The sequence below is a fragment of the Oncorhynchus mykiss genome, chromosome 15 (genome assembly GCF_013265735.2).
Source record: "Oncorhynchus mykiss isolate Arlee chromosome 15, USDA_OmykA_1.1, whole genome shotgun sequence".
Lineage (NCBI taxonomy): Eukaryota > Metazoa > Chordata > Actinopteri > Salmoniformes > Salmonidae > Oncorhynchus > Oncorhynchus mykiss.
In genome coordinates this window covers 52,688,971-52,716,070 of record NC_048579.1, presented here as the reverse complement: position 1 = coordinate 52,716,070, position 27,100 = coordinate 52,688,971, and the positions used below count along the sequence as shown (strand labels likewise).

The following is a 27,100-nucleotide window of genomic DNA, read 5'->3' as shown; positions in this document are numbered from 1 at the left end:
GGAGGATAGAAGAGGTCTTTGTTAACTCTCTCCTTTACCACTTGCTGACTGGCACACAGCAGCAGAGACCAGAGAGCCTAGATATGATAATACACACACACACACACACACACACACCATCTCCAACAACCATACACTCTTGTCATTGATTCACTCCTTTAACTCCTCATCGTGGTGTGTGTGCGTGCGTGCGTGCGTGCACACTTTGGCAAGTGTGTTGGTCTCTTCTTACTTGGTCTCTGCATACAGATAGATGGCTGCTTAGAAGCTTGTTTCACTTATCAACAGAGGGAGATTGCTGAGTTTCAGCTGTCGGCATTACATATCAATCTCTTTAATTAGCAGACATTTTACTTGATAAAATACTGCGGAGACGTTTTTCAAATCAAGTACCACACGTCCGGTGGGCGCTGCCTCTGGGTTTGGACAGATAGTTACTGGGAGTATTTTAATTCAAAATAATAAAAATGTAGAATTCTGAATTCAGAGTTTTAGGACAAGATAGTTCCTTGTCTATCCAATACGAGCTCACACGCACTATGGAGCCCAACACTGCAGCTCTCTTCCCTAGCCCCATTTGACAATATCAGCTTTACTAGGCTAGCCAGCTTTCAAAACCTTTCTCTCTCTGACCTGGTCAAAAGTAGTGCACTATATTGGAAATAGGGTGCCGTTTGAGACGCACATATGGGTTTAGACTTCAAACGCATGCCCCCTGTTGTTTCCTGGACAGTTGAAGCAGGGTGGATCGAGTGGACTTTTCCATTCTACTGACCTCATCACTGCCAATGGGTATTGTTCATCCTCCCTCGCCATCACGCCTTCCTCCCACATCCCTCCTTCCCTTGCATCTGACGGAGTTCAGGTCAGGCATTCAGGTCAGGTTGTTCCTGAGTTTTATAAGATTCGGGGTGTTATGAGACGGCATTCTATGAGTCAGCATTAAAGGTGCTACACAGGATTTTTTTTGAGATGTTGCATTTGTCATTTGAGAAAATGGCCATAATATATCTGTTAGTAATAGTGGAATTATAGTGTTTGACAGTATTACTTAACCACCAGTGTTGTGGTTGATTGATATTTGCCTATTGATTTCTCCCGCCGAAGTTGCATCTTGTGCAAAATGTGAAAGCTGTTTAGACTTTGTGGCTGTGTTATCTAGGTCAATTGGCCAATGTAGAAATTGCTGTCATTGCTAAAATTCTATACTGAACACTTCATTTCAGTTTGCGGCAAAACAAGCACGGAATAGTCTAGGGAATCATCGCTGTGAAAATCTTCTCAATAATGAAAAGTATGTCGACCGAAACCTAAAGTAAAAGGCTCAAGCCCGAGTCTCCGCCATGTTATGGGATGGGGAGATTGGTTTTGAATGCAGCCGTTTGCTGTTACAATTCACCTAGCTTCCACATAGGGGAGGAATTCTAGTTGTAGAAATTCTAGTTGTAGCACCAACCTGGCATGGTTTTTTAACCATGCCAGGTTGGTTGTTTTTATCTGCTCTTTAAAACTATTGAGGAGCCACAGCAGGGTTCAATACAGTTTTCTGTGTGGCGAAAATATGTAGTGATGAGCTTTTCTCTCAGCCTTTTGAAACCCTGGTTTAAGCTGATGTCCGGTCTCTTTTCCCGATACACATACACACTAAAAAGGTCCTCTCTCTCCGGAGCCATTGGGCCCCCAGCTTCCCCTCTCCCCTCCTCCCCTCCAGGCCTGAATAACAGCACTAAGCTGGGGGGGAGCAGATTAGCCCCTCCACAACCATTGTCTGCTTTCTATTAGAAAGAGTCCTGACTTGTGGTTGAACTTCAGGATCTTGTTATCTATTTACACACTGTAGTGCGTGTGTTCCTAGTACCACATATCACAGCCTGGTATGAATACATGTTAGATGGGACTCTGGAGGAACATCAAGCATTACGTTAATGATATAGGCCTAGCTTTGGAGCAGACGCGTGTAGGCTTACCTGATTATTTGCACTCAGGAGACGCCATGCAGTAGATGTAATGTTGTTACCATGTATTGTTCCGATAGCGCTAAAGGTCTATAGTTTACATTGAGATGAGCCTGTTAGCGTGTGTCTGCTGCATTTTGCACGCCACCAGCGGTCACACACACAGCCTGAGGCACACCGCTCATCATTTCTGTAGCCTATTCCGTGTTTTTGAACGAACACGTGATGCCACATCTGATTTGAACGATTCAATTGATCCGTGCATTACATCGCGTTTCAGTTAGATTTGAAAGGCATTAACGCACAGCACGGCAGATTTTGTTCCAGTTCGGTCGGCGGCGCGCATTTCACAGAGCGGGCGAGGAAGAGCGCGCCAGTCAGTGAGCGGTCACTGAAGTGCGCTGCTCTCACCCAGTCCGCATCTGGAAAGACTGCGTTTATTTATTTCACCAGCTTTACTGGCTTCTCCACTACAGGCGTCCACTCGTAAGTAAACACTACCCGGAGATTATTTAGTAATGTTCTGTAGTCATGCTTGGATATGATTTGTTTATTCTATAGGCTATTGAAATAATGAAATACTGGCATTGCTATTTATGCGTGCTGTAATGTGATGCCTTGGTATGACAGGCTATATTTCACCGTAGCCCACGCGCTGTCATACATTATGCATATTTTATGAAGTACACACTGGATGCCTGCTCAACATAGGATTGATGCTCAGATTCTTCCATATAGGGAACTCTACCTTTGTTTTGAAATATTGTTCTCTTGTCGTTGCTGCTTTGTGTAACAATGCCAATAGGATAGTAGGCTTAAGCAATCTTAAAATACAGGGTTAAATTGTAAATGTTGTTGTATTTGACTGTTATATTTAGTATCATGCATTCAGCTCTATTTGTTTACTACATCCCATAGCCGCTGTTACTCAGCCTCTCCCCTGCTCTCCTCTCCTCTCTATCTATAGCTCATTTAACCTGCCCAGACCCTTAGGGATAATGGAATGGGAGCTTGTCTCTATTTCTCTCCATCAAATAGTTGCTATTCCTTCTCATTCTGGACCCATGTTATCGCTCTCTTTCCCGCGGTGCACAGCGTGCCGTTAGGGGTGTCAGGCTGTTCCCTGCGTCCCGTTGGGAATCCGATTAAAGTTGTATTTAACGAGCTGTGGTTCAGGGATGCCACAGGGACCATGTTATGTCCCTCGGCCAGCTCCATGCATCTCATTGGTCAGCTCTCTTAAGTCCATGTTGATGAGTCTCCCTACTCCTTAGACTCCTCTGTCAGGGTTTCTTCAGTCTATTAATTAGGGAGTTTCTGTTTCTACCATTTGGAATTAAGCAGCTATCAGTCTCACTATGCCCGTGTCCATTTGGGGATACACGTAATTACTTTAAGGAATCCAGACGTTATCTGTGTGTGTGGGCTTGTATAATTTTCATTTAAAGGAAGGTAGACTTTTAGGGGACTTTCCCACCAAATTGTTTTGGAGCTTGCTTTCACCCTCAGGTCGGTAAGTTTGGACTGTTGGGAGTGTGCGGAACAACGCACCGTGGTTCACTCAAAGGGTGGTCTCGGTCCGATTCCATTCTTACATTGGTGCGGTTCGCTGCAGGTGAGAAGGCAGTCCGGACCAAACACAGGACAAGTGTCAGAGGCCTGCGGTATCAAGGCGAGACCCAAATGCAGACTCAGGGTCTTACAATGTTTATTAATCCAAAGGGGTAGGCAAGAGAATGGTCGTGGACAGGCAAAAAGGTCAAAACCAGATCAGAGTCCAGGAGGTACAGAGTGGCAGAATGGTCAGGCAGGCAGAATGGTCAGGCAGGCAGGTACAAAGTCCAGAAACAGGCAAGGGTCAAAACCGGGAGGACGGGAAAAAGGAGAATGCAAAAAGCAGGGGAATGGGAACTTAGAAAACATACAAGACGAACTGGCACAGAGAGACAGGAAACACAGGGATAAATAGACTGGCACAGAGAGACAGGAAACACAGGGATAAATACACTGGCACAGAGAGACAGGAAACACAGGGATAAATACACTGGCACAGAGACAGGAAACACAGGGATAAATAGACTGGCACAGAGAGACAGGAAACACAGGGATAAATAGACTGGCACAGAGAGACAGGAAACACAGGGATAAATAGACTGGCACAGAGAGACAGGAAACACAGGGATAAATAGACTGGCACAGAGAGACAGGAAACACAGGGATAAATACACTGGCACAGAGACAGGAAACACAGGGATAAATACACTGGCACAGAGAGACAGGAAACACAGGGATAAATACACTGGCACAGAGACAGGAAACACAGGGATAAATACACTGGCACAGAGAGACAGGAAACACAGGGATAAATACACTGGCACAGAGAGACAGGAAACACAGGGATAAATACACTGGCACAGAGACAGGAAACACAGGGATAAATAGACTGGCACAGAGAGACAGGAAACACAGGGATAAATACACTGGCACAGAGAGACAGGAAACACAGGGATAAATACACTGGCACAGAGAGACAGGAAACACAGGGATAAATACACTGGCACAGAGAGACAGGAAACACAGGGATAAATACACTGGCACAGAGACAGGAAACACAGGGATAAATAGACTGGCACAGAGAGACAGGAAACACAGGGATAAATACACTGGCACAGAGAGACAGGAAACACAGGGATAAATACACTGGCACAGAGACAGGAAACACAGGGATAAATAGACTGGCACAGAGAGACAGGAAACACAGGGATAAATACACTGGCACAGAGAGACAGGAAACACAGGGATAAATACACTGGCACAGAGAGACAGGAAACACAGGGATAAATACACTGGCACAGAGAGACAGGAAACACAGGGATAAATACACTGGCACAGAGAGACAGGAAACACAGGGATAAATACACTGGCACAGAGAGACAGGAAACACAGGGATAAATACACTGGCACAGAGAGACAGGAAACACAGGAATAAATACACTGGCACAGAGAGACAGGAAACACAGGGATAAATACACTGGCACAGAGAGACAGGAAACACAGGGATAAATACACTGGCACAGAGAGACAGGAAACACAGGGATAAATACACTGGCACAGAGAGACAGGAAACACAGGGATAAAAAACACTGGGGAAAACAAGCAACACCTGGAGGGGGGTGGAGACCATAACGAGGACAGGGGGAAACAGATCAGGGTGTGACAGCAGTATTATTGGTTGACGGACTGTGACCATTTGATGAAATGCACACACACAGTACCATAACTTGATATCTCAAACATTCTGTGAGCAGCAGTGCATTTAAGAGCCATCCAATGCAGATGAAGCTGGGACGTTACCAGGGATATAGGCTAAATAAAGTCTATTCGCGTCGCAGTTTGTGGCCATTGTGCTGTTTCCTCCCACATGTTGTTGGAAGACCAAAGTGGTTGTAATATGAAGATTGTCTGTCTGTCTGTCAGTCAGTCAGTAATGAATGTGTTCACCTGATTAATGCCCTATAGATCAACTTGACCAATTAAGAGAAATTCGAGCACTGTAAGACTCTGAGCATCTCCATCACAAGGACGAGGAGCCCGTTGGCAGGCACCCTATTCCCTGTAGGTGCACGACTTTTGCCCCATGAGCCACAAGCATATAGAGCTCTGTTCTGATCAAAAGTAGGGCACTATATTAGGGACCACGGTGCCATTAGAGACACAGAAAGTGGTTGACAGGACCATGGGATGGATGGACTGACTGACAGACAGACAGAGGGCAACATGTGGTACTCTAGTTCTATTGTTTCCATGGTGACCCTGACTGAAGCCCCCTCACCTCTGTGGCCCAATCCAGACCTCATTTCTTCCATCTGTTTTTAATTTTATGTATCTGTCATTTTCCTCTGTCTTCTTTTGAACTGTCCTTCTATCTCGACATGGAAATCAAATAAAGTTGCTCTGAACCATTCACAGGCTGGCATTTCATTCCCCCTGCCATAGAACTACATAGCATCAGCCATCTGCCAGGGTTACTATTGGCAACACACTCAGCAGAGGATGAAATACCTCAGCAGTTTGACTTGTTTTGGGTTTTATTCGTGCTGTTTTCCTGACTGCATTGTTTAATATGTAACTGTGGGTTATTTTCTGCTCTCTGAGGTGAACCTGAGTCCATATGCTGTTGCAGCACCTAGCTATAGTAGCTAGTAGCTACAAGTCTGTGTTGTGTGTGTGTGTATTCATAATTATCATCTATTCATATGGATGGGGTATAGCAGACTGTTATTTGCAGATTAGAAAAGGCTAAAGGAGATTGCCATGCATGTCATTTTAAATGCCACCTTGTTGAAATGTCATTTCTAATCGGTGAACCCAGAACCAAATGTTGCATGCCGGTGTGCTGGCTAGAATTTTTGTTAAGAGTCTGTCATACTGTCACAGGTAACTAGGGACGTAACGAATGTAGAAATGTTCTTAACGTTTAAATTGCCATTTTTTTTATCGTTTAAACGAGATAAAAAATGAAGGGGGAAAAAAAACATAATGAGGTGAATTTACAATGGGCATGGCCGCTAGGGGGCAATGCAGTTCAATCTACTGGAGTCCTGGCTACCTACCAGACAGCGCTCACCTTACTGCTGTCCTCCACCCACTCAGCAACGATGGTATTAATGCCGTTCTAGGTTCTCTGTTGTGACTCTCCTCAATGTTCTCAGTTGTCAGTACATGGGACTTCATGTTCCACTTCCCATCAATGTGAGGGCTCGTTTCAGTGATGTACAACAGGGTGTTCATAGATGTCCAACCACCTGTTGTTAAGGCCGTCGTTAAGAGTCGTTTGAGAGTGTGTGTTTTGTACTTGAAGAGCAATCAGTGTACAATTTACTCCATCAGGGCCGTCACGTTTTTTCCGACGTGGCATCTAGTAGTCTGGTTACTAGATATGTCATTAGGGTATTGAAGCCGACATCCTCCACACCCTCTACGGTGGCTGCATATCAACTGCTATCATTTCTGTAGTCTGTGCTGTGATCTGCTCACTTCGTCCCTTAACGCACTGCTGCCAGCAACGTGTTGGGGTCGGGTCTCGCGGTGCCTCCCTTTCAGCATCTGTACAGCCACTGTAGCTCACATCCACCTCGCATTTAATCTCCTTCTCATTTAACTTCTCAGAGTATTGCCATACAGGACTTCGCAGCTGTCGCTTGCTATTCCAACTGTTAACGACAACGACGTGCGGAGCGCTTTATATCTGTGGCAAATCATTTGAAAGATGTCCAGTTAACTTACAGCATTGCTGTGTTAGGCATTTGTTTAAAAAAATATATGTTTTGCCAGTATGATGATGATCAGGACCTGTTAGTGGTAGTTTTGTGAGAACGGCACTGTGATTTCAATTCTGTAGGAACATTCTAAACGTTAATGATCACACATTTGTTTAAACATCATACCCTTACAGGAGAGTATGTACATCTCAAATGGCACCCTATTCCTTACATAGTGCACTACTTTTGACAAGGGTCCATAGAGCCGTGGTCAAAACTAGTTCACTATATAGGGAATAAGTGCCATTTGGGATGCACTCTATGTCAAAGCAGCTGGTATGTGTTCTGTATGTAAACATTGGCCCTGAACTTGTCACAATGCATATTGTATTATCAGCCCAAGCTCTCACTCTTAACCTGATTATGAATTGTACGTGCAGGAATTACTTTTTGACTGAGCAACAAAGGGGATTTGTTCTCGTCCCCCATCTCAGAAAATGAGCTTTAGCAAGTTGTCGGTGACGTGGACGGCAGCTAGTGGGAATCAGCTTTATATTCGCGATCTGCCTTAGTTTAGCTCACCCTGGATCATGTTGTTATACAGTAGGTGCTCCCTGCTACTGTAAGTAATAGCCTAACTGTTTTAGTGCACTTCATGTTCATTTCAAATGATACAAGGTGCTGTTTTGTCCCTCGATAGGCTTTTCAGTTAATAGTGGTAGAGTGTGACATTCTCGAGTACCGGCACTAGGATTTTGTTTTTACCTCAATGTGTAGTTGTGATTTAATTGAAGTGCTTGTTGGAGTATTTAGTTACTGGCTCTTCTAACAGAAGGCTTCTCTGTGTTGGAGCGACTCCCCAAACCTCATCACAGGACGGTGGGCTGCCTCAACAGATACACTATATATACAGAAGTATGTGGACACCCCTTCAAATGAGTGGATTTGGCTTTTTCAGGTATATAAAATTGAGCGGCCATGCAATCTCCAAAGACAAACATTGGCAGTAGAATGGCCTTACTGAAGAGCTCTGTGACTTTCAACGTTGCAGCGTCATAGGATGCCCCCCTTTTGGACCCCCGAGCCTGTCGAGTCTGTCCTTAGTTGCAACACTCACTACCGAGTTCCAAACTGCCTCTGGAAGCAACGTCAGCACAATAACTGTTCGTCAGGAGCTGCTTAATGAAATGGGTTTCCATGGCCGAGCAGTTGCACACAAGCCTAAGATCACCGTGTGCAATGCCAAGTGTCGGTTGGAGTGGTGTAAAACTCACCACCATTGGATTCTGTAGCAGTGGAAACGCGTTCTCTGGAGTGATGGCAGTCTGACGGACGAATCTGGGTTTGGTAGATGAAAGGAGAATGCTACCTGCCCGAATGCATAGTGCCAACTGTAAAATTTGGTGGAGGAGGAATAATGGTATGGGGCTGTTTTTCATGGTTCGGCTAGTCCCCTTAGTTCCAGTGAAGGGAAATCTTAACTCTACTGCATACAATGACATTCTAGATTATTCTGTGCTTCCATCATTGTGGCAACAGTTTGGGGAATGCCCTTTCCTGTTTCAACATGACAACGCCCCCGTGCAAAAAGCAAGGTCCATACAGAAATGGTTTGTCGATATCGGTGTGGAAGAACTTGACTGGCCTGCACAGAGCCCTGACCTGAACCCCATTGAACACCATTCAGATTAATTGGAACTCCAACTGTGAGCCAGGCCTAATCGCAGCAATGTTCCAACATCTAGTGGAAAGCCTTCCCAGAAGAAGTTTATAGCAGCAAAGGGGGGGACCAACTCCATATTAATGGCCATGATTTTGGATTGAGATGTTTAACGAGTAGGTGGCCACATGTTTTTGGTCATGTAGAGTACATACTGCCATGGAAGGCATCACATTAACACGAGGAACAGAAGAGAGGATGGCGTTCTGTAGGAGGACTGTTTATTCATAGGATCTGCTGACGATGATGAAAGGAAGGAAAATTAAGATGGCATCCGCTTGATGGCAATTTGAAGTGCTTTTTGTTATTGTTTAGATTACTGCCAACCAAAGCCAAGCCCTACTGTGTGTGTGTGTGTGTGTGTGTTTGCGCGTGTGTGCGCATGTGTTTGCTGCAGCCTGGGTTGTGTGCAGTGAAGGCAGTATCTGACGTTTTTAAAGAGCTTTTCTCCTCCCTAGGAAAGGTGTACAATACATGTCATGGGTGAGTCAGAGTGCTACTCTGAATGCTGAGAGAGAGAGAGAGAGAGAGCAGGATGCAGAAAGGGAGGGAGGATGTTGAATAGAGAGAGAGCGAGTCATGGGGAGAGAGGGATAGAGAGAGTGCAAGGGAAATGAGGAAGGTCTGTCTCTGGCCTTTCTGAAAGGTTACTCAGCGGTGCCAGAGGGAGCGGTGTGAATGGCAGGGGGCTCTACAGGGAGCGGATTAGCAATTGTTGACTGACCCTCAGCCTTTATAATAGCACAATACTGAGACAAGGGTCTGAATATGGACACATTGTTCTCACCATGCCGGGCCTGTACAGAACCGAACACCGAGACGTATACACACTTTGCACATCAGAAGACTTGTCATTCATCCACTGTGGATGAAGACATTTAGAAGGGCCCGGCCCTGGCCTGCGCTATAGCCGTTTGACCAAGGCAACATTTCACTTGGCATTTAGAGCAGAGCGAATCATACATACAGGGGAACAAACATGGTCTGACATTTTACATGTAGTTTTAATGTTTCTGACGTCTTATGGATTAGCTGTCATCATAAGATTGATGGGGCTCCTCCTGCTCCTGACCTCTTGTTATGCCAGGGTTATGTAGGCCCTATGACAGTGGTGTGTATGCTCCTGTGAGAGCGAAATTACAAGATTGTTATAATACTGTTATTGCATCAAATGGTTGTTTTATAGAATAGGGGTCTTAGAACACTCATCTGTGTGTGGTCTTCTGAGTTTGGCCTCTGGGGAGCCCAGTGTATTTACGATGCCTTTTTGGTGATAATGCCGAAAGACAGCATTCCATAGCATGAGTTGGTGTTTGTGTGCCGGGAGATACCAGGGTGGAGATGGCTCAGGTATGGATAATGATGAGGGGAACCTTGTTTGGGGGCCAGACACACTGGATTCCACAGAATGAGAACAGTCTTTACAGCAGATACTGTCTGCTGTGAATTATTAATTGCGTTCATACAAACCCTAACCTTGTGACCCATTCCACACATCTGTTGTTTGTCATGTAGACTAAGGGGGTGTATTTTTGCTATAAAAGATCTTTGTATCCTTTGTGTCGGGGCTCTCAACAAATCATCTGAGGGTGCTTCGTCGACCAGTCCTTCGTCAACCAGAGCACTCACAACATTCACGTGTGTGTGTGTGTGTGTAGCCTGCTCTCCTTATTAATAAGCGAATAAAGATTTAGTTTAAGTATAACTCTGACTTGTGTGATAAGTTTCTCTCCTCATTTAATAAAAAATAAATAACCACCACAGTCCTCACACAGGGGCTTGTTATTACCCACAATGCACTGGGGCACTTATCAGAGAGCAGCATGAGTAGCAGACTCCCGCTGGCAACATGCCCTCTTCACAACCTCCCTTCCTCTCCACTACTCTCCCCCTCATCCCCCCTTCCTCTCCTCCACTCTCATCCTCGCTTCCTCTCCTCCTCATCCTCCCTTCCTCTCATCCTCCACTCACCCCCTCATCCTCCCTTCCTCCCCTCCTCATCCTCCCTTCCTCTCATCCTCCACTCGCTGCTTCCTCCCCCTTTTCTGTTTTTGGGTGATTACTTCTCCTGTACTCTTTCTCAGTTTAGTCTGTATCTCTCCCTCTCTCGGTCTCTATCTCTGGTCTGAATATCTCTCTCTCGCTCTCTGTTTTCTCTCCCAATTTCCCTCCATCATCGCCGGCGGCCGGCGTTTGAAAAATTGTTTACAGGCAATTAGGGTGATTTGTAATGCTGTGTGTTAGCGGGTGGCAGGGAGGGATGGAGAGGTGGAAGAAGTGCCTGTTGATTTTCTTATCAGCGTTGTCCAATAAACACATTATTTCTCTCAGACCTTCCTACCAAGCACAATTAGTCTAACACCGAGAAGACTAATCAGAGGCCATACTGAGACCTGGGTTGACTTCAGCGTGACAGCAAACAACATTCCCATACAGCATTTTACTGTGAAGGAAACGTTCTGAAACAGGGAGGGAATACCTGTACAATAAGAACACAGATTTTCTGTTCCAAAACGTGTTTCTACGGTGTGTCCTACTCAACACAGGCTGTTTTAGAGTTTGAAGGCATCCGGTATTGGTAGGGCTAGGAGTTTTTCTTTGAGATGAAATGTCCTGTAGTTTTTCACATTCCTGTTGGACAGACAGTTGATATACAGGTGGTATAATCCTCTCCGTATGTTCCTCATTGCCTACCTACCTCGAAGGTCAAATGGGGGGGGGGGGGGGGGGGGGGGGGGTACTCATATTTGTCCTGTTTCACTGCTGTTCGAGTGCGAGATGTGAAATTATTTAATTTTTTGCATATCCCAACTCCCACTGAGACACCCTCAGTGTAGAGAGTGGAGTGAGTCACGGCCAGGGATCAGCCATTATTGAAGGCGACCGTGGAGCAGTTAGGGTTATAAGTACCTTGCTCAAGGGCACATAGACAGATTTTTCACCTTGTCTGCACAGAGATTCGAACCAGCAACATCTTTGGTTACTGACCCAACGCTGTTAACCGCCAGGCCAGCTGCCTCCATTACCTACCTAGCGCTGCAACAGACCAGTCACCGGAGCAGAAACAATGACATTTCAGAAGAAAGTGGCGGCATACTGCTTTGGCATAAAACACTGCTCTCTCTGATTTATTTCCCTGTCTGTGTACAATTCAGCTCCTGTCCTTGGACTGACAGAGAAGCCCTTCTGTTCATACCCTTCTGTTGTTTCACCTTGCAATGGTCAGAAAATGAGTAAAACATACAGCCCCTGTTGATGATCAGTTACGTGATGCCTCGCTGAGGAGGACACGAAGCTACTCTGCAGACTTATTTGATGGCTGTAATTCAAGGTGATCGTTATGTCCCTCTGCCTCGGCCTCCTCTGTCGCCTCTAAGCAATGTGTGTCCGGTGTGCTCCAGCTGTAGTTCAAGTTACGGCTAGTTATGGCATGGCTTGCCCCACATCACACATAACAACATCAGTGTATCTGGGAGGGAAAATGGTGCATGAAATTTGAGGTGATATTTTTTGGTTCGATATATACAGTGGGGCAAAAAAGTATTTAGTCAGCCAACAATTGTGCAAGTTCTCCCACTTAAAAAGATGAGAGAGGCCTGTAATTTTCATGTTCTGGATTTTATTTCTCATAGTTGAAGTGTACCTATGATGAAAACAGGCCTCTCTCATCCTTTTAAGTGGGAGAACTTGCACAATTGGTGGCTGACTAAATACTTTTTTTGCCCCACTGTATGTGTTTCGGTTTTGGCTCAAAGGCTGAAGTCTTTTGCTGCTTTATTGACAAGCCCCAGGTTGTAATTTCATGATACGTTATTACTTTTAGCAGGACCGAGTCTGACAGTGAGTGCATAGAAGTTGTCCTCAGAGGCTAGAAAGACATTATTTCTCTTCCTTTTAACCAGTGGAAATGGATGTTGCTCTGATACTGGAGAGCCATGGAGGATGCGGTTGTTTTGAATCTCTGACTAATGACCATTGTCTTCCCACAACTTTCATTTCGATTCAAAGAGCAATGGGATGCTTCCCCCTTTCATGAGTTTTGTTTATCATTTCCCACATTGCCATCTAGATTTCTTGTGTCTCAAAGTGGGGGGGGGGGGGGGCCAAGTGGAAACACTTCTGAGACCCCCTTGTGGTGTCTCCGCAGCATTGACATATACACACACTCACTTACACACACATGCACTTGGGTAATCTCCAGAACTCATGAATAAAAGCAGATCCTGTCATGTCGTGGCTCTGAGTGATTGTGCTTTGTGATTCTACGTGACAGATGGGAGACATGGATCACAGTTAATAATAGACGGTACAGGCGACATGTCTCTCTGGCTCAGCTGTGACTGTGTCCTGGATGGCAGGGCTGGGACATCTCCAGCAGGGACACAGTCCAGAGACCAAGCCCACGAACACTGGTGCTTCACTGGGTAGATTAGCCCAGCAGACCCCCTGGCATGGCCTTAGTAGGACAAAGATCCGCAGAGAGAGAGAGGAGTGTTCCATCTCCATCTGTGACTCCTGCAGGCCAGACTATCCTCTTGCTCCAGTGTTGACTTAACTGAAGTGTGTTGTATTGCACAAGAGCTACAGCAGGCCCTACAGCAGTGGACAATGTGTGTGTGTGTGTGGGGGGGGGGGGGGGCAGTGGTGTTTCAGCAAGTTACAGATGAAACCAGGTGTTTCAGCCACAAGCCTAGCTAACTACAGCCCAGCTGAGACACTCGGTAAGCCTGCAGGGATATCATATACGGTGTGTGTGGGTCTGTGGCATCATACATTGTGTGTGGGTCTGTGGCATCATACAGTGTGTGTGGGTCTGTGGCATCATACAGTGTGTGTGGGTCTGTGGCATCATACAGTGTGTGTGGGTCTGTGGCATCATACAGTGTGTGTGGGTCTGTGGCATCATACAGTGTGTGTGGGTCTGTGGCATCATACAGTGTGTGTGGGTCTGTGGCATCATACAGTGTGTGGGTCTGTGGCATCATACAGTGTGTGGGTCTGTGGCATCATACAGTGTGTGTGGGTCTGTGGCATCATACAGTGTGTGTGGGTCTGTGGCATCATACAGTGTGTGTGGGTCTGTGGCATCATACAGTGTGTGTGGGTCTGTGGCATCATACAGTGTGTGTGTGAGGCAGTGGCATCATACAGTGTGTGTGTGTGTGTCGGGGGGGGGGGGGGTTCTGTGGCATCATACAGTGTGTGTGGGTCTGTGGCATCATACAGTGTGTGTGGGTCTGTGGCATCATACAGTGTGTGTGGGTCTGTGGCATCATACAGTGTGTGTGTGGGTCTGTGGCATCATACAGTGTGTGTGTGAGGCAGTGGCATCATACAGTGTGTGTGTGTGTCGGGGGGGGGGTTCTGTGGCATCATATAGTGTGTGTCCGAGCCAGTTGATAAATATACAGTACACTCTCTCTTTCAGATATCCATCCATATCCAAATGAGCCTAGAGAGCTGTTAAATCCATGAGAATAGCGTATTCTCTGTCTGTACAGTCTGTCCTCCTTCCCTCTGTGTGTGTGTGTGCATGGCTTCATCTTTGGAGCAGAAAAGAGAGCTCTGTTCTATCTAGTCTTTATCAGCACTAAGCGTTCCCCTGCCTCCCCTCCACTCTACGTGAAAAGCTGCTTGTGTCTTACAGAGGGCCGGCTGCCGAGGTCTCTCGTTCTCTGTCTGACTGGCTGAGGTGCTGTAATTGTATTTATAGATAGGTCACAACTTGCTGTGAAACAGCCTGTTAGCTGTGCTCTTGTGATCTAGGGCATATGACTGGAGCAGTTCGGGGCTTCTAGGGAGGGGTAGATCATTTGTATTCTGCAGCAGTGTTGAAGATCCACGTCTGGGCTGGATAGCTGTTTGTCACGCGAGAGAAGAGAGGATAGTGTCAGTGGAAGAACTATGTTAGATGGTGCTGTGTAGAACAGTGTTTGACCCAGGTCAGAAAACAGATGGGCTGCCATGCTGAAGTTCAGCACCACCCAACACTCAAGGTGTGTAGGCATTGTGTCTGCTGTTCATTGTTCTTCAACAGGACATTGTGTCGTGTGGAGAGGGACACTAATCCTCATCTTCCTACTGCTCCTCAATTGGCTGGTTAACAATGGGTAATATGGTTACTATTGGCTGGTTAACAATGGGTAAAATGGTTAGTATTGGCTGGTTGACAATGGGTAATATGGTTACTATTGGCTGGTTAACAATGGGTAATATGGTTAGTATTGGCTGGTTAACAATGGGTAATATGGTTACTATTGGCTGGTTGACAATGGGTAATATGGTTATTATTGGCTGGTTGACAATGGGTAATATGGTTAGTATTGGTTGGTTAACAATGGGTAATATGGTTACTATTGGCTGGTTGACAATGGGTAATATGGTTACTATTGGCTGGTTGACAATGGGTAATATGGTTAGTATTGGCTGGTTAACAATGGGTAATATGGTTACTATTGGCTGGTTGACAATGGGTAATATGGTTAGTATTGGCTGGTTGACAATGGGTAATATGGTTAGTATTGGCTGGTTAACAATGGGTAATATGGTTACTATTGGCTGGTTGACAATGGGTAATATGGTTAGTATTGGCTGGTTAACAATGGGTAATATGGTTAGTATTGGCTGGTTAACAATGGGTAATATGGTTACTATTGGCTGGTTACTATTGGTTGGTTAACAATGGGTAATATGGTTACTATTGGCTGGTTAACAATGGGTAATATGGTTATTATTGGCTGGTTGACAAATGGGTAATATGGTTAGTATTGGCTGGTTAACAATGGGTAAAATGGTTACTATTGGCTGGTTGACAATGGGTAATATGGTTAGTATTGGCTGGTTAACAATGGGTAATATGGTTACTATTGGCTGGTTGACAATGGGTAATATGGTTAGTATTGGCTGGTTAACAATGGGTAATATGGTTACTATTGGCTGGTTGACAATGGGTAATATGGTTAGTATTGGCTGGTTAACAATGGGTAATATGGTTACTATTGGCTGGTTACTATTGGTTGGTTAACAATGGGTAAAATTGTTACTATTGGCTGGTTAACAATGGGTAATATGGTTATTATTGGCTGGTTGACAAATGGGTAATATGGTTAGTATTGGCTGGTTAACAATGGGTAAAATGGTTACTATTGGCTGGTTGACAATGGGTAATATGGTTAGTATTGGCTGGTTAACAATGGGTAATATGGTTACTATTGGCTGGTTACTATTGGCTGGTTGACAAATGGGTAATATGGTTACTATTGGCTGGTTAACAATGGGTAATATGGTTACTATTGGCTGGTTGGCAAATGGGTAATATGGTTACTATTGGCTGGTTAACAATGGGTAATATGGTTACTATTGGCTGGTTAACAATGGGTAATATGGTTAGTATTGGCTGGTTAACAATGGGTAATGTGGTTAGTATTGGCTGGTTAACAATTGGTAATATGGTTAGTATTGGCTGGTTAACAATGAGTAATATGGTTACTATTGGTTGGTTAACAATGGGTAATATGGTTACTATTGGCTGGTTGACAAATGGGTAATATGGTTAGTATTGGCTGGTTAACAATGGGTAATATGGTTACTATTGGCTGGTTGACAATGGGTAATATGGTTAGTATTGGCTGGTTAACAATGGGTAATATGGTTACTATTGGCTGGTTGACAATGGGTAATATGGTTAGTATTGGCTGGTTAACAATGGGTAATATGGTTACTATTGGCTGGTTGACAATGGGTAATATGGTTAGTATTGGCTGGTTAACAATGGGTAATATGGTTAGTATTGGCTGGTTGACAATGGGTAATATGGTTAGTATTGGCTGGTTAACAATGGGTAATATGGTTAGTATTGGCTGGTTAACAATGGGTAATATGGTTACTATTGGCTGGTTACTATTGGTTGGTTAACAATGGGTAATATGGTTACTATTGGCTGGTTGACAAATGGGTAATATGGTTAGTATTGGCTGGTTAACAATGGGTAATATGGTTACTATTGGCTGGTTGACAATGGGTAATATGGTTAGTATTGGCTGGTTAACAATGGGTAATATGGTTACTATTGGCTGGTTGACAATGGGTAATATGGTTAGTATTGGCTGGTTAACAATGGGTAATATGGTTACTATTGGCTGGTTGACAAATGGGTAATATGGTTAGTATTGGCTGGTTAACAATGGGTAAAATGGTTACTATTGGCTGGTTGACAATGGGTAATATGGTTAGTATTGGCTGGTTAACAATGGGTAATATGGTTACTATTGGCTGGTTGACAATGGGTAATATGGTTAGTATTGGCTGGTTAACAATGGGTAATATGGTTACTATTGGCTGGTTGACAATGGGTAATATGGTTAGTATTTGCTGGTTAGTATTTGCTGGTTAGTATTGGCTGGTTAACAATAGGTAATATGGTTATTATTGGCTGGTTGACAAATGGGTAATATGGTTACTATTGGCTGGTTGACAAATGGGTAATATGGTTACTATTGGCTGGTTGACAATGAGTAATATGGTTAACAATGCTGTTATTAATTAAGTCTACTTTATGTATGATTTTGGTGGTCTAATGTGCTCTCTCTCTCTCTCTCTCGCTCTCTCTCTCTCTCGCTCTCTCTCTTCTCCCCCTTATCCCTTTCTCTCCCTGCCCCCCCCCCCCCCCCCTCCTCTATCCCTCTCTATCTCTCTCTCTCCAGTCACAATGAGCGGAAGGTGACCTGTAAGCATCCAGTCTCTGGTCTTCCTTCACAAGACAACTGCATCTTTGTCGTCAACGAACAGTAAGTCTCTTCTCTCCCACACCCTGACCAGTGGGATGACTGGAACATACATGCCAGTGGAATGACATACCCACAAGTGAACTTACATGCACACACATTAACCTATAATGTCGGATTGGTTTCACCCCTGCATCGTGTGTCCATTCTTTATGCCACAAGATGAATGTCAAAGTGTGAGTTGAAATACAGGGAAGTTTTCCACAAATCACATTCATATGAAAGTTATAAAACACACAACTTTGTCCTCCAGTAATGCTTGAGGGCCCACGTTACTGTCAGATCATGTCACAGTATATTGCATATTAAATTATGTACTAAATTGGTTGTGTGGTGTTTACATAAAATATTCATACAGTAGTTGAGCATGTATTCACAATGGCATATATTCACAGTTTGAGCTTTTATGCCATTGTAAATTGACGGAGACGCTGTGAGAAGAGTGGCTTTTATGGACTAGAAAGTGTATTGTAATCCTGGAGGCGTTGGAACCAGAAAACCACGGTGGGATCCAGACAGGAGGAGTCTGAACTTAGACACCTTCTGATAGTGTCTGAAGGTCACAACACTCAAAAACAGGTTTTAACACACATACACACACAGAGGTATCCTGAAGAGGAAACCTTACAGTTTATCATGACATCATGTAGTATTAACCTTCTTCAGTGGCTGACTGAGAGAGTGACTGACTGAGAGAGTGACTGACTGACAGACTGAGAGTGACTGACTGACAGTGACTGACTGACAGAGAGTGACTGAGAGAGTGACTGAGAGTGACTGACTGAGGGACTGTGTGAGTGAGTGAGGGACTGCGTGCGTGAGTGAGTGAGGGACTGCGTGAGTGAGGGACTGCGTGTGTGAGTGAGTGAGGGACTGCGTGTGTGAGTGAGTGAGTGACTGTGTGAGTGAGTGAGTGACTGTGTGAGTGAGTGAGGGACTGTGTGAGTGAGTGAGAGTGAGCGAGCGAGGGACTGAGTGAGAGTGAGTGAGCGAGCGAGGGACTGATTGTGAGTGAGTGAGAGTGAGCGAGCGAGGGACTGAGTGAGAGTGAGTGAGCGAGCGAGGGACTGAGTGAGAGTGAGTGAGCGAGGGACTGAGTGAGAGTGAGTGAGCGAGGGACTGAGTGAGAGTGAGCGAGCGAGGGACTGAGTGAGAGTGAGTGAGCGAGGGACTGAGTGAGAGTGAGTGAGCGAGGGACTGAGTGAGAGTGAGCGAGCGAGGGACTGAGTGAGAGTGAGCGAGCGAGGGACTGAGTGAGAGTGAGTGAGCGAGGGACTGCGTGAGAGTGAGTGAGCGAGGGACTGCGTGAGAGTGAGTGAGCGAGGGACTGAGCGAGAGTGAGTGAGCGAGAGTGAGTGAGTGAGCGAGGGACTGAGTGAGCGAGGGACTGAGTGAGAGAGTGTGTCAGGGAGAGAGAGAGAGTGTGTCAGAGAGTGTGACAGAGTGAGTGACTGACAGTGTGACACAGTGAGTGAATGACAGTGTGACCGAGTGAGTGTCTGACAGAGGGAGAGAGAGAGAGAGCCTGAGAGAGTAACAGAGAGGCAGAGAGTGACTGAGCGACTGAGAGGGAAAGAGTTACTGACTGAGAGAGAGACTTAGAGAGGATGACTGAAAGACTGAAAAAGAGTGACTGACTGAGCGTGACTGAGAGACTGAGAGAGTGACTGACTGAGAGAGTGACTGACTGAGAGAGTGACTGACTGAGAGAGTGACTGACTGAGAGAGTGACTGACTGAGTGAGTGAGGGAATGACTGAGTGAGTGAGGGAATGACTGAGTGAGTGAGCGGGTCAGAGGAGAGAGAGAGCGTGTCAGAGGGAGAGAGAGAGTGCGTGTCAGAGGGAGAGAGAGAGTGCGTGTCAGAGGGAGAGAGAGAGTGCGTGTCAGAGGGAGAGAGAGAGTGCGTGTCAGAGGGAGAGAGAGAGTGCGTGTCAGAGGGAGAGAGAGAGTGCGTGTCAGAGGGAGAGAGAGAGAGCGTGTCAGAGGGAGAGAGAGAGAGTGTGTGTGTCAGAGGGAGAGAGAGAGTGTGTGTGTCAGAGGGAGAGAGAGAGAAGAGTGTCAGAAGGAGAGAGAGAGAGAGTGTGTGTGACAGAGTGACAGAGAGAGAGAGTGTGTCAGTGACAGAGAGAGAGAGTGTGTCAGAGGGAGAGAGAGAGCGTGTGTGACTGAGAGAGTGACAGAGAGAGAGAGTGTGTCAGAGTGACAAAGAGAGAGTGTGTCAGAGGGGAAGAGAGAAAGAGAGAGTGTCAGAGGGAGAGAGAGAGAGTGTGTGACAGAGAGTGACAGAGAGAGAATGTGACAGAGAGTGACAGAAAGAGAGTGTGTCAGAGGGAGAGAGAGAGAGAGTGTGTCAGAGGTAGAGAGAGAGAGAGAGAGAGTGTCAGAGGGAGAGAGAGAGAGAGAGAGAGAGAGAGTGTGTCAGAGGGAGAGAGAGATTCTCACTGAGAGAGTGACAGAGGGAGAGAGAGAGGGAGTGTGTGTGACTGAGTGACAGAGAGAGAGAGTGTGTCAGAGGGGGAGAGAGAGCGAGTGTGACAGAGGGGGAGAGAGAGTGTGTGACTGAGAGAGTGACAGAGAGTGTGTGTGACTGAGGGAGAGAGAGAGAGAGTGTGGCTGAGAGAGTGACAGAGAGAGTGTGTCAGAGGGAGGGAGAGAGAGAGGGAGTGTCACTGACAGAGTGACAGAGGGAGAGAGTGTGATAGATGGGGAGAGCGAGAGAGAGTGTGTCACAGAGAGTGACAGAGGGGGAAAGAGAGAGAGAGTGTGACAGATGGGGGGAGAGAGAGAGTGTGACAGATGGGGAGAGAGAGTGTGTGTGACTGAGAGAGTGACAGAGAGAGTGTGTGACAGAGAGAGAGAGTGTGTGTGGCTGAGAGAGTGACAGAGAGAGAGAGTATGTCAGAGGGAGAGAGAGTGTGTGTGGCTGAGAGAGTGACAGAGAGAGAATGTGACAGAGAGTGACAGAGAGAGAGAGTGTGTCAGAGGGAGAGAGAGTGTGACAGAGAGTGACAGAGAGAGAATGTGACAGAGAGTGACAAAGATAGTGTGTGACAGAGGGAGAGAGAGAGAGAGCATGTCAGAGTTAGAGAGTGTGACAGAGACTGAGTCTGAGACAGAGTGACTGACTGAGAGTGACTGATACAGAGTGAGATAGTGAGTGATGGACAGAGAGTGATGGACAGAGAGTGAGTGACGGACACAGAGAGTGAGTGACGGACACAGAGAGTGAGTGACGGACACAGAGAGTGAGTGACGGACACAGAGAGTGAGTGACGGACACAGAGAGTGAGTGACGGAGAGAGAGAGTGAATGACGGACACAGAGAGTGAGTGACAGACACAGAGAGTGAGTGAAGGACACAGAGTGATTGACTGACACAGAGTGACGGAGAGAGAGAGTGAAGGAGACAGAGAGCATGACGGAGACAGAGAGCATGACGGAGACCGAGAGAGAGTGACAGAGACAGAGAGAGAGTGACGGAGACAGAGAGAGAGTGACGGAGACAGAGAGAGAGTGACGGAGACAGAGAGAGCGTGACGGAGACAGAGAGAGCGTGACGGAGACAGAGAGAGCGTGACGGAGACAGAGAGAGAGCGACGGAGACAGAGAGAGAGCGACGGAGACAGAGAGAGAGCGACGGAGACAGAGAGAGAGCGACGGAGACAGAGAGAGAGCGACGGAGACAGAGAGAGAGCGACTGAGACAGAGAGAGAGAGCGACGGAGACAGAGAGAGAGCGACGGAGACAGAGAGAGAGCGACGGAGACAGAGAGAGAGCGACGGAGACAGAGAGAGAGCGACGGAGACAGAGAGAGAGCGACGGAGACAGAGCGAGTGCGACTGAGACAGAGCGAGTGCGACTGAGACAGAGCGAGTGCGACTGAGACAGAGCGAGTGCGTGACTGAGACAGAGCGAGTGCGTGACTGAGACAGAGCGAGTGCGTGACAGAGAGGGAGAGTGTGTCAGAGGGAGAGAGAGAAAGAGTGCCAGAGGGAGAGAGAGAGTATCATAGAGAGTGACAGAGGGAGAGAGAGAGTGTGACAGAGGGGGAGAGAGTGTGACAGAGGGGGAGAGAGAGAGAGTGTGACAGAGGGGGAGAGAGAGTGTGTGTGACAGAGAGTGACAGAGAGAGTGTGTCAGAGGGAGAGAGAGACAGAGTGTGTGGCTGAGAGAGTGACAGAGAGAGAATGTGACAGAGAGTGACAGAGAGAGTGTGTCAGAGGGAGAGCGTGTGTGACAGAGAGAGAGTGTCAGAGGGAGAGAGCGAGTGTGTGGCTGAGAGAGAGAGAGTGACTGAGACAGCAAGAGAGAGAGAGTGACTGAGACACACAGAGAGAGAGAGGGACTGAGACACAGAGAGAGAGTGACTGAGAGAGAGTGACTGAGACAGACAGAGAGTGAGTGAGACAGACAGAGAGAGAGTGAGACAGACAGTGAGAGAGTGACTGTGACAGACAGAGAGTGACTGAGACAGACAGAGAGTGACTGAGGCAGAGAGAGAGTGACTGAGACAGAGAGAGTGACTTAGACACGTACTGAGAGACACGTACTGCGAGACGGAGAGAGAGATGGAGAAATTGCTTAAGCTTGGCAGCCATTTTCTCACTTTACCTCAAAAACAAAGAATTTAGGCTATTATGCAGTCAGATGCAGTCATGACTCAGTTCGAATCCTATTTTTCTGGATGGAACATTAGGTGTTTTGAAGATTTGTAGTCTGTTCCTTACTTCCTGGCTGTGCCGTTGAGTGATAACCCCCCTCCAATCTGCTCTGCACCCCGTCCCAATTATCCCCTCTGTCACACTCTCCTCCTCAGACTTGGATTAAAATTCCATTTGCTTTTGCGTTTACTTTGTTTTGTTTTAGCGTTTACTTTTGTGAGCATTCCATTGGTTCCATTTCGGCAGGCAAGCTCAATCAAGCCCATCTAAGGTATTTGAAATTATTTCAAATACTATTTGAACCCATGTCTGCTCTTTCTATTAGCACCACACTGAGGCGTCTGAGGATAATATGCAAATATTCTCCTCAGTGTGTAAACTGTTAATTGGGACTGAGGCGAGAATGTCAAACATAACAGATTGAGGTGTGTTGGTGTCAGACAGAAAGGTTTGTGTGAACGAGGGTCACCTCCGATCACGAGAAGGAAAATGGAAAAGATGCTAAAATGTTTCTGTCATTCCAAACAGCAACTCGACACCACCGCCTTCGCTAGGGTTCTTGGGCTGACTAAGTCTTGACTGCCGGAATGTGTTGGTTTTTCATAATGAAGACCCACTTTCTTTTCAACTCCTTGCACGTTGCGAGACCGACACAACAGAATACTTGAAACAACAGAAAGCAAGTGATGTGTTCGTTCCTCCCAGTGGAAAAACACAACTTCACATCCTGATTATCCAGCGAGCGTCGGCCTATCCGTGAGCGGATAACCAAGCAATGTTAATTTGGCCGGCCTTGTCACTCAGTCTCTCGGTCTGTCTGAAGACTGTATGATCAATCAATCAAACTTCATTTATATAGCACTTTTCTCACAGCAAATGCATTTCAAGGTGCTTATTTAATCAAATAAAAGGGTGTGAAAAGCTAACACACAACGTTTCTATGCAAATCTCAACTCAAGATAAATTCGGAAATGAATTAAAATAGTAAAAAACAATTGTAAAATAACGGTGGATATGAGAGACTAATGCAGCAGGTGACAAATGGTGATATAATATACTGGATATAGAATCAAATAAATGGAGTTGAGCAACCTCTGCTTTATGGCCAGCACTGCATTCTGAAAGTGTGTTCGCTTAACGTTCTTTGTACTGAACTGCTGTCCTTGAATCCTGGTCGACACCATCTCCGTTCTCCCAGGTGATTGACACGTCAAAACACCTTTTATGGAACTTTAGTATAAGAATCTTTATAAATCTCTGAAAAGGAAAGTTTCCGAAGCGAATAGGGGATGAAAAGTAATCTACTTCAGATAAATGTCACCTCTCCCTCACACACCTCCACCTTCCCTACAGACGTAATAGAGGGTGTAATGTGGATTAATGGTGTTCTGAAGGAAGCACTCCTCATTGGTAACCGGTTTACACTTCTTCAACCCACACATCCTCTCTCCCTATCAACCTCTCTCTCCATCTCTTTCCACTCGTCGCCCACAGTCCCTCTCTGCCTTTCCGACTCGCCCATATTCCCCCACCCTGCCTCTCTCCCTCTTTCACTCTCCTCCTCATGCTTCGTCTCTCCCTTTGTCCCTCCCACACCCCATACTCCCTCTCTCTCGAACTTTCTTCTCTCTCTCTCTTCCCCTCTCCCGCTCTCTCTCTTTCTCAATAGGATCAGTGCTCCTGGTCCAGCCAGACTCTGTAATGAGTTATTTACAGTGTGATAAACCTCTGCTTTAATCTCCTTAGACCCCAGGCACAAACCACTGAGCGCCACTTTATAGTGCAGAAATGTCACTTAGTGTAGTGTTGTGTTTGTGCCTAATATCCAGACAAAAGAAAGTATTCAAAAGTTAACTCCTTGGCTCATTAGTTTATACCCTTTCACCATTTATATTGTAATACTTTCAAGTGTTCTATTTATTTCCCCAACTTTGATGTCTTTCACTCTTTAATATCTCTGACTCTGAATGCTCGGCTATGAAAAGCCAACTGACATTTACTCCTGAGGTGCTGACCTGTTGCACCCTCGACAACCGCTGATTATTATTATTATTATTATTATTATTATTATTTGACCATGCTGGTCATTTATGAACGTTTGAACATCTTGGCCATGTTCTGTTATAATCTCCACCCGGCACAGCCAGAAGAGGACTGGCCACCCCACATAGCCTGGTTCCTCTCTAGGTTTCTTCCTAGGTTCCTGCCTTTCTAGGGAGTTTTTCCTAGCCATCATGCTTCTACATCTGCATTGCTTGCTGTTTGGGGTTTTAGGCTGGGTTTCTGTACAGCACTTTGTGACATCGGCTGATGAATGGAGTCTTAAAGTGGCAATATGTCACTTTTTGGGTGACCTGACCAAATGCACATAGAAAGGTGAGTTATAGAACTATCATTCCACTTGAAAGCAAGTTTAAGAAGTGGTAGATCTGTTTTATGTGAGCTATTTCTATGCTTCCCGTTCTAAAGTTTTGTTTATGCATCTTTTTACTGGCCATGTCTTTCTTCACAACTTATTCAGCACGCAGGATTGGATTCAAAATGTCCGCCACCTCTGCGATGACCCTGGGCCTAAAGGAGAGGCCTTGCTCTCGTCATCCGTCACAGCAACATTTACAGTGTCTTCCGAAAGTGTTCACACCCCTTGACTTTTCTACATTTTGTTGTGTCACAGCCTGAATTTAAAAGGGATTACATTTTAGGTGTCTTGTCTCTGGCCTACACACACTAACCCATAATGTCAAAATGAAATGATGTTTACAAATGAAAAGCTGAAATGTCTTGAGACTATAAGTATTCAACCCCTTGGTTATGGGAAGCCTAAATAAGTTAAGGAGTAAAAATGTGCTTAACAAGTCACATAAGTTGCATGGACTCACTCTGTCCATAATAATATTGTGTATCATGATTTTGAGTGAATACCTCATCTCTGTATCCCACACATGCAATTATCTGTAAGGTCCCTCAGTTGAGTAGTGAATTTCAAACACAGATTCAACCACAAAGACCAGGAAGGTTTTTCGATGCCTCACAAAGAAGGGCACCTATTGGTAGATGAGTAACCATTTAAAAAGTATCCCTTTGAAAATGGTGAAGTTATTCATTATACTTGAATGGTGTATCAATACACCCATTCACTACAAAGATACAGGCGTCCTTCCTAACTCAGTTGTTGGAAAGGAAGGAAACCGCTCAGGGATTTCATCATGATGCCAATAGTAAGTTTAAAACAGTTACAGATTTTAATGTCTGTGATAGGAGAAAACTGAGGATGGATGATCAACATTGTAGTTACTCCACAATACTAACCTAAATGACAGAGTGAAAAGAAGGAAGCCTGTACAGAATAAAACTATTCAAAAACATGTGTCCTGTTGGCAACGAGGCACTAAAGTAATACTGCAAAAATGTGGCAAAGCAATTCACTTTTTTACCTGAATACAAAGTGTTATGTTTGGGGCAAAACACATCACTGAGTACCACTCTCCATATTTCCAAGCATAGTGATGGCTGCATCATGTTATGGGTATGTTTGTTATCGTTAACGACTGGGGAGTTTTTCAGAATAAAAAAGACATGTAATAGACCTAAGCACAGGCAAAATCCTAGACAAAAAACAATTTCAGTCTGCTTTCCAGCAGACACAGCAGGACAATGACCTAAAACACAAGGCCAAATCTACACTGGAGTTGCTTACCAAGAAGACAATGAATGTTCCTGAGTGGCCACGTTACAGTTTTGACTTAAATCTACTTGAATATCTATGGCAAGACCTGAAAATGGTTGTCTAGCTGTGATCATAAACCAATTTAACAGAGCTTAAAGAATATTGAAAAGAATAATTGACAAATGTTGCACAATCCAATAGTGGAAAGAGACAGAGAAAGATGCATAGCTGTAATCACTGCTAAAGGTGCTTCTACAAAGTATTGACTCGGGGGGGGGGGGGGGGGGGGGGTACTTGTGTAAATTAGCTATTTCTGTATTTCATTGTGTGTAGATGGGTGAGATTTTTTTTTGTTCAATGAGGACGTGAAAGTCCAGGGACATGAATACTTTCTGAAAGCACTGTACATTCTTCTACATTCCTCTTTTCACTCTCCACTTCCTCACTCTCTTTCTTCTGTCTCATCTTCCTCTTTCCTCTTTCTTCTCTTGCTCCATCCCTGTCAATCATCCTCTCTGCTTTCTCCCCTATCTTCTTCTCCCACTAAAATATATGATTCAATTCACAGAGAACGTTTACTCCTTGCCACAATTTAAAGCTAGACCAAACTGCAGTTAGGTTTGAGGGGAGGAAGGGGCTGGACAGCAATCAGCTAGTTTCACTCTGTAGGGAAACTGATATTGATATCACAGCACATATGGTACATGTTAAAGGAAGATGGCAGCATGGGTTGGTATTAAACTGATGGTGGTTTTGCCATCAGAGCTGTTGATATGAACCCTGTCTTGTTTCAAGACCAGATGAGACAGGACCACTGTATTTGATGCTAGGTGGGAGTCAGCTTTCTGATGTGGTAATTCTCCTGAATACTAGATGTGAAAACCACATGAGCCACGTTCAGCATGTGTTAACTGTAAGTGGCTTTGGATAAAAGCCTCTGCAAAATGACCATATGATGATGATATATTTGAACACTGCCTGGCATCCAAATGTGAGCAAGCAAGGGAAGAAGCCCTAAAGCTAGGGGCTATGCATGGGGGCAGCCTTCATG

The 27,100-nt window shown here is 45.4% G+C and overlaps 1 protein-coding gene across 14 annotated transcripts in view; it reads left to right on the top strand.

The window, feature by feature from the left end:
- LOC110490288 (pleckstrin homology domain-containing family A member 5) overlaps positions 1 to 27,100 on the top strand; it is a 178,874-nt gene that overhangs the window by 93,641 nt on the left and 58,133 nt on the right. For all 14 annotated transcript variants that reach the window (XR_005036126.1, XM_036944584.1, XM_036944592.1 and 11 more), the window contains exon 4: positions 17,639 to 17,722. Coding sequence is in view for 13 of the 14 variants with exons in the window: in XM_036944584.1 (XP_036800479.1) it covers positions 17,639 to 17,722 (84 nt within the window). In the remaining variant the exon portion in view is untranslated. The remainder of the gene's footprint in view (positions 1 to 17,638; positions 17,723 to 27,100) is intronic.